Source organism: Cannabis sativa, chromosome 4, assembly GCF_029168945.1.
Source record: "Cannabis sativa cultivar Pink pepper isolate KNU-18-1 chromosome 4, ASM2916894v1, whole genome shotgun sequence".
NCBI lineage: Eukaryota > Viridiplantae > Streptophyta > Magnoliopsida > Rosales > Cannabaceae > Cannabis > Cannabis sativa.
In genome coordinates this window covers 38,089,934-38,097,841 of record NC_083604.1, presented here as the reverse complement: position 1 = coordinate 38,097,841, position 7,908 = coordinate 38,089,934, and the positions used below count along the sequence as shown (strand labels likewise).

The following is a 7,908-nucleotide window of genomic DNA, read 5'->3' as shown; positions in this document are numbered from 1 at the left end:
GAATTGAATTGATTTTTTAATTGGATATCTAATACACACCTAAATTTTAATATTAACATAAAAATATGAAGAAAAAGTAAAAATTAACTATTACTTTTTATTTAAGTTTAATACTCTATAAACATACCATCATTACAATGTAATGCAACTAAAAGTTTCAACTAATTAAAATAACAACAATTCTAAGTAATAAAATAGAACCATGAAAATAAATACACAAAACAACTATACTGTTATGAATTTAATACAAAAATAAAATCTAATAAAAATATACTTAATATATATTATATTTTTTTATTATATAAATAAATATAAATAATTTTTTAATATATATAAATGTAATTGGATTGTATGGGTTTATAATTAGATTTTGAGATTGACATTTAATAAGTGATCTAATCCAATTAGAATTCAATTTTTAACCTCCAATCTAATTCAATTGTAATGGAATATCCACCCCTACCAAGCAGTAACAATACTCTTTTAAATTTGATGTAACTTCTGCTGAAAAGTCTACGAACATAAAGGATTGAAAAGAATACAACACATATATTAATTAAAAGGTGAAGACTGAAGAATAAATAAAGGAAAAAATTAATGCCTATAATGACGAATGAACCTAAATAATTAGAAGGAAAAACGCGATGATAGGTGGGTCGTGTGTATATAGTAATAGTATCAAGTATGGTTGCCGGTCTCAGCCGATGAATACAACCGCAGAAGGCAACCATAAATAATAAAAATAAATAAATTAAAAATATCATTAAAAAGTATAATATCTACAAATCTATGATAAAATCAATGCTAATCCAACGCCCAAGAAGAACTTAAATGGGTCCCACCGTAAACCAGAACCCAAACTATAGTCCCCACCGTTGGATGTATCACTCTGATGAACGGACGGTCTAGATGGAGTCGAAGGAGGAGTGACGTAATTAGGATTAGAGCCATATAATCGTTGAATCCCCAGAACGTCGTCGTTGGCAAGCTCTACCTTTCTCGTCCTCGAAGCTATCGTCGGGAACATGATCGAGTCTTCCACCGATGAGTGTCCTAACCCTAAAAGGTGCCCAATTTCATGTACCGCCACCGATTCAAGATCCACCGCCGACGCAACTGAGGAAGTGCTAATGTCACCGCCAACCACCCAGTTTTCGTCACCGTCCAAGTGGAACCTCCCAGCCGTCGGAGAGAAGGCGTGCGCCAGTGTCCCCAAAACCCCATCGAATGGCTCGCCGTCACCATGATCGCCGACAAAGAATCCAATCTTAAGGTCGGCGGCCGAGAACGTCTGGATTTCAGTGAAAGTCAACGGCGTGACCTGTGACCACCGAAGGAAGGCGCGTGCGAATACCGTCTTTACTTCGTTTGTGAGCTCGTTTTCTGGCTGGAAAGCGTATGTGAGGTCGCGGCGGCCGACCGGCCAGACCGGACTTCCGGGGAAGAAGGAGTAGTGTCCGACAGTGTGGAAATTCGTGGAGTTAGAAGCCGACGACGACGAGGGTTTCCCGGAGTTCATGGTGGTTGTGCCATTGACGATATCGGCGTTTCCGCAGCGAGGCAGAATGAGGTGTTGGATGGTGATTTGGTCGAGCTGGCCGGTGACGTTGAGATTGAAATTCTTCTGGTAAGTTTTTATGGCCGATTCAAGCTCATCATCAAAGTCGTCTGTGAAATTGAAAGGAGATTTGGGAATGTAGCCGAAGTTTTGGAAATAGTTTTTGAGCTTGGATAGGCCCTGGGTTTTATCTCCCGGACGACAACTATGAAATTCCTTAAACGCATCCCACGCTCCCAAAATGGAGTCGTTTTTCGGGATTAGCCACGGCGGTATTGATGATATGTTAGGAAAGATTCGAGCGGAGATTGGAGTGTAACCAAACGAGGATAGACACGTTGCAATGAAGAAAAGGTATTGGAATTTGAATCCCATTTTTTTCTTATTTTAACTTTATTTTATTTATCAGAACAAATTTGGGGTTGATGGTTATGGTAGAATTTGTGATTGGAGTGAAAGAAAATGAATTTTGATCCGAGAGAAAGTGAAGTGATAGTACTCTCTAGTCTCTACTGGTTTTGAATAAGGGAGAAGAGAATGCTGCCACAGCCAGCAAAATTGTTTGGTTTGATATTTCCCATGTCTTGTATTTGTGGAGGCATTTATTTGAACGCGTTGAATTATTCCATTTTGAATGTTTCAGTTGTTGAGCGAAGTTTTTTATGAAGTTGGCTTCAAACGACCACGTTTAGACGATTAATTAGTGTTACTAGAAGATAAATAATTGAGTTTATTAATAGAAAATTCGAAATGGATATTTGACTTCTAAGGTTGTTCGTGTTGAGTAAGAAATTGAAAAATAAGATATTAGAAGACTAAAACAAAGAAGCCATCAAAGTTGGGAGTTAAACTGTTTATGTCGCTGACGTGGCTACTTCATAACCATTATCGTTCGAAACGTTGAGCAATTAGACTGAGCTATACAATAAATTTAGTTTAGGAAGTACTTTACAGTTACAGCCTCTTTAGACTAATACAACAAATAAATTGTCAACCAAGCAAACAAATTTCATCTGAAAAAGTAAAAAATAGAATTATATTTAAAGAAGAAGAAACAATTAGGATACCTTCGTTAGTTTAGCTTTCTTACACGTAAATTGTATCTGACCCATTATTTGACAAATACAGTTTTCAATACTAAAATTGATTTTAATTTTGACATTATTTTAGACATAAGAAGAAGAAATTACATCATGTATTGCGTTGGCTGTTAGTTAGGTAGTTGATACTGCTGGCCAAGAAAATTAAGGTTTTTCTAAATTGGCCAACGCTTGTGATTTTAACAACAGCCGAACAGTTAATATTGAATTTTGTAGGGAGAAGGTTCGTTTGGCGGTTGAGTTTGCTTTTTTCAAACTAGGACGATGACATACAATCGTCCTATGTTCTAGAGGGAAAAAGGAAAATAGTAAATCACGGGTTATCGTATTGACATCAGAATAATAACCCTCAAGGAAAACCACACGGTTACATAGCTATATATGCACATTCAAACCCCAGATTCTCTCTAAATCATTATCTAGAGAGAGAACCTACCAATCAATCAATTCTCGTTCCAACTTATCCCTTCTTTCCTGGTTCTTTTTGGTTCAAAGATTTTGTGTAAATGGAATTGAAGGGGGGTCAATGGGGCACCAGGGAACCAAAACCAGTCCATTCTTACGAAAAAAGGACCCTTGGTGGACGTCCCAAGGGTAAATATTGCAAGAAAATGGAGGATGGATTTGATAAGACAAAAGCTGCTGCCTCGCGTGGTATCATGAGTGTCAAGATTGGAGCTAACATCGGCGTCCGCTGGATCAAAGCCAAGTACCGCAAAAACACCAGAAAGCACTAGCAGTAGGGCTTCAGTTTTCCATTTTGTACACATTATTAAAAAGATTTTTTTATTTTGATTTTTTTAGGCATTAAATTCTGGTTCGCTGTTGTTTTTCGTTACATATTCATTACCTTTTCGCAAAAATCCATTTTTCTTTTTCACATGCCCTACTTAATTCATTGAATGGTTTTCATTTGATATGTACTTGGACAAATTTGAGGTTGATGGCACGTGTATAAGATCCAAATATTACATTTACGTAGACATATAAACCAAGTGCATTATCAACTATTTATCACATCTCAAAGTATTGGAATAACGTCAACTTTCTATTACGACTATTATTCTTGGGGACCTGATCATAACAGCACTTTTTTTTTTCTTCGCTAATAGCACTTGGTAGCAATTATATACAGATATTGATAACACATAAATGATGTGAAAACGAGAAAGCACCAAGTGCTTTAGAAATGTCAGAGAAGACTTCCCGAGACGTACTAAAATTTGTGTACAAGTATTACGCTACATAATAAACATGATAGAGGTACTTAACATTTAACAGGCCTGTCATAGCTAGGAGGAAGAGAAGGGCAGTTCTCATTCATGTGTGCATACGGTTCAACTGTGTTATATTCAGGTAGTTCTATCCAATACTCACCAAGGATTTGGCAGAATGGAAGCCGTCCATTCTCAGTGTTGCACCAACTTGGCAGGCGGGTATGGTTATCCTCAAAAATTTTAAGCATGTACGCATCACGAATCTGATCGACAAGTCATTATCGCTAGGTTTAGATGATGCAACGACCAGCAATTAATAGGTTTCATCCAGATTAACTCATAAAATGACTTACAGTGAATTCAGTAACTTGAATAGAATTTGCAATTGGGCCAAAGATTCCAGCCTCTTTGTACATTGCAAGAATAAAAGCAACACATGTGGTAGACTTTCCATCACTGTATACCCATTCATCTTGTTCTGGAATCGCAAGCAATTGATCAAATGCTAACCCCCGCTTTTCAGTCTCAGCTAGAATCTCGTACAAATCCAAATCCTGAAAGAACGAATAAGTAAAAATTAGGAACACATTCAATATTAAGAGCAGCATGGGTCTTTATAGATCACAAGGACACCAGAATTACATTGGTCCCAAGCCGCTTATTCAAAGCTTCATTCCACATATTCGCAGCATATGCAGGCTGCATTCTAGTCCACATAGACATGACAGAAACAACCTGAAAGAAAATACCACGAGTTAGATGGAGTAATTGCAAAATGTACCTGTTATTTTTATATTACACCCATGTTCAAACATGAATCTTAGACATGTATAATGCTGCTAAATGAATGGTGAGCAGGTACACATTGAACACTCTTTCTTAACCCTAGTGAATGAAAAAAGGGCATGCAAATCATGACAAGATAACAAAACCAAAGCAAGCAAGATAAAACCACTGTGATGCTATTCATCTCAAGAATACTAACAAGATATAAGTTAATGTGAAATAAATAACAATGTTCTATAGTTAACTTCTCCATCACTAGTAGATCGATTCGTACCAAGTGAGCATCAAGAGGGGGAGGATAGTTGTCAGACATAGTGTCGATCCAACTAAATATCATGTTATGGTATCCATATGGCTTTCCAGACATGCTCCGAGCATATTCCCAAGCTGCTGTTGAGTTGAATTTAGCACGCAACTCAGGGTGCAAGGGAAGCAAGGCTATCTGCGGATTAGAATTATCCTCAAGTGCTAAGTTCCACCATTCATCCCAAGGAATTACCACTATAATTTCCTCACCCTGCAGATACACGAGATCATCATGATAATTCACTACTTATCCATGTATAAAATAGGACACACTCAATTTACACTTCTTAGAAGCATTCACATCGTTGCACCCAAAAAAAAAAGTAGCAGTAATCATAAACAATTTAAATGAACACCACATATCCAAAAACATTATTTGCGGCAATCAATAATAACACAAATAAAATATTCTAAATCATAAGAACAGTAATACTAAAAAAATATCCTACATAAGCTTGAGAGGTCAAGGCATATGCGTAGATGTGTAACAGCTGTAATAAATTCCAATATACCTTTTCATTCTCATGTCCTGATTCACCAACCCAGAGATTGCCCTTGTTGTCCTTCAAACACACCGCAGTATGGCCAGCAAATGCACCTGTAACCCATTTTTCTAAAGTCTCAAATCCACCCCACCGGCCACGAATCTTTGAAACTGCCAAAAAGTCACCGGAGTGAACATCTTTAGGATCTATAGTTCCACGCCAAGGCTTGGGACGTTTTTCAAATTTGGCGCCCATGTGCTTCTTAAGAAAATCTATATTTGCATTCTGACCCCAACCAGTGTTGGAGAACAGAGGCAAAACATCTACTAAAGAAAGAAGGGTTCCCAGCATCCCTGATGGCATGAGAAATACAGAAACCCCATGCTGCTTTACCTGCTCAAAATATCAGTTGAAGAGTCAAGGTAATGCAACAAACGTGTCAAATATGTGACTGCGAAATACAAGACAATGCACACATAAATACAAATAACTTGAGCATACGTAATCCATCTCGGCAGTTTCTTCCCACGAATCAAATTTCAGTGTATGTTCTCGAGCAGAGAAGTAGTAATCCCATGTTATTCGGTATGGTGTAGCGAAAACATACAGATCCATACAGGTCCAGCTATGGGCCTCGGATGTCTACAAAAGAAAAACAGTTAAATTTAACGTATGTTTAAATATATACAGTATACAGAAACGAACATTTACTGAGATCATCAACAAGACTATCCCTCTAGTACTTTCATATCTAAATCATATCAAAGAAGATTGCAATGTGACGGGCTATGAGGCAAGGATACAAATATCGACTGTGCCTTAGTCGTAATGCTTTAGAACAGTTTTTCAAAGTAAGATTGAACAATTTTCCGTGTGTTCATGTAATTGCAGAATAGGATTCCTACTACCCGAAAGTCTACAAGACAAGGAAATTAGATATGGCCACAATTCAATTTTACATACTCCTCCAAGTGCAGAATTTAGGCCCAAGGGACCAATCAATTAATGAATACTCCCTTAGCATTCAAAAATCAGTTGAAGATCTCCATATAAAGAATATTAATAACTACCCGATGATGATCACAACTGTGTTTTTTTTTCAAGAAAAAAAAAGAAAAAAAAATAATAATAAAAATAAAAGAAAAACAAAAGAGGAAATAAATAACACCTTTAGATGAAGGACACCACCTCCCAAACTGGGTTGCTCCCGATCACCTCCTGTTAACTCGAGGTGAGCCTCGTTCCCTTGAAAGCATGCTCCCTTCCACTCAATAGTCCCATTGCCCGGAGAAACAGATCCAACAAAATAAGGCAACAAATCCACAGCACTATGAAAATTGTTGAGCACCGGCCATGAAACCTGATGGGGCAGAGCCGGAAGCACGTCATTGACCCTAAAAGGAAGCTTAAGAGCGTTCCCAAACCCAGAACCTAAAAGGCAGAAAACGAGCAATAGCCATGAACAAGTAGGAGAGAAGAAAGACATGGGTGACGTTCTCTTCGATCAAACTCAGGAACCTGATTATAGAGTTACAAAGAGAACAAAACCCTAAGCCCAGAGCCGTTAAGGGCGGTTGAGAGTCGAGAATTTTGAGAGGAGCGGTTAAGGACGGAGGTGGTACCGGTAGTCCATATTTAATTTTTTTTTTTTTTTTTGGACAAAAAATAAATATATCTAGATGGAGTATGTATTAGTCAGAAGAAGTTTCTTGCTATTTATTGTTTAATTATTTAATTAGAAAAGGAAGAGGATAATATATCGTTTGGTAGTTGCTTGGTTACAGGCTACGGAGTTTATTATAGTACAGGTGGCGGATAAATACACACTTCAAGTCTTTTCTCTATCCCACGTCAACGCCAACTAATACGTCGAAAACGGTAATTTTAATTTTAGCGGATTTTATATTTTTAAAAAATATATGTTCTATATACGTTTAATTTCTTAAAAAAAAAGATAAAATATCTTCTTTTTTTTTCACAATGTTTACACAATCATAATATATGTTTGGAAAATTCTACAATGCATCCCCTTAAAATAGATATATTGATGCACTCCTATCTATTTTAGCATCTGAAATAATTTTTTAGTCAAATTTTTTCTCATAGTCATGTACGTTAGAGTTATTTAAAATATCCTGCAAAATTTTAAAAAATTTGGAAAAGTTTAACATGCCGAAAACTATGTTCAAACATTGTATTGCACGCGTGACTATTTTATTTTATACGCGTGTAAAATCGACGGTTTGAATATTGTTTTCTATATTGTAAATTATTCCGAATTTCTCAAAATTTTGTAGGATATCTTAAATAGCTATAACGTACATTAATATGAAAAAAAATTAGACTAAATTTTTTTTCTAAATGGCGAAATAAGTTAAGGGTGCATCAATACATCCCTTTTAAGGGGGTGTATTGTAGAATCACCCTATATGTTTGTATGATTTTTTTTTTTAATT

General features: G+C 36.5%; 2 protein-coding genes across 2 annotated transcripts; both read right to left on the bottom strand.

Annotated features, from left to right (window-relative positions):
* Positions 1 to 529: 529 nt before the first annotated feature.
* LOC115713049 (metalloendoproteinase 2-MMP) lies at positions 530 to 2,595 on the bottom strand. The gene has a single exon (XM_030641526.2). The coding sequence runs from the start codon at positions 1,931 to 1,933 to the stop codon at positions 788 to 790; it is 1,146 nt and encodes a 381-aa protein (XP_030497386.1). The 5' UTR covers positions 1,934 to 2,595; the 3' UTR covers positions 530 to 787.
* Positions 2,596 to 3,685: 1,090 nt separating this feature from the next.
* Positions 3,686 to 7,219, bottom strand: LOC115713048 (uncharacterized). Its single transcript, XM_030641525.2, has 7 exons — positions 6,621 to 7,219; positions 5,954 to 6,094; positions 5,480 to 5,845; positions 4,936 to 5,178; positions 4,518 to 4,610; positions 4,229 to 4,429; positions 3,686 to 4,138 (listed from the first exon to the last, which is right to left on the bottom strand). The coding sequence occupies exons 1-7, from the start codon at positions 6,936 to 6,938 to the stop codon at positions 3,926 to 3,928; spliced, it is 1,575 nt and encodes a 524-aa protein (XP_030497385.2). The 5' UTR covers positions 6,939 to 7,219; the 3' UTR covers positions 3,686 to 3,925.
* Positions 7,220 to 7,908: the final 689 nt, after the last annotated feature.

What these genes read in the sequence shown, in the direction of transcription:
- LOC115713048 (XM_030641525.2), bottom strand. Translation starts at nt 6,938, where the DNA reads ATGTCTTTCTTCTCTCCTACTTGTTCATGGCTATTGCTCGTTTTCTGC. An exon ending in CAGGACATGAGAATGAAAAG is followed by an intron (nt 5,179 to 5,479) that starts GTATATTGGAAT and finishes GTGTATCTGCAG; the next exon opens with GGTGAGGAAATTATAGTGGT. An exon ending in ATAAGCGGCTTGGGACCAAT is followed by an intron (nt 4,430 to 4,517) that starts GTAATTCTGGTG and finishes TCGTTCTTTCAG; the next exon opens with GATTTGGATTTGTACGAGAT.
- LOC115713049 (XM_030641526.2), bottom strand. Translation starts at nt 1,933, where the DNA reads ATGGGATTCAAATTCCAATACCTTTTCTTCATTGCAACGTGTCTATCC.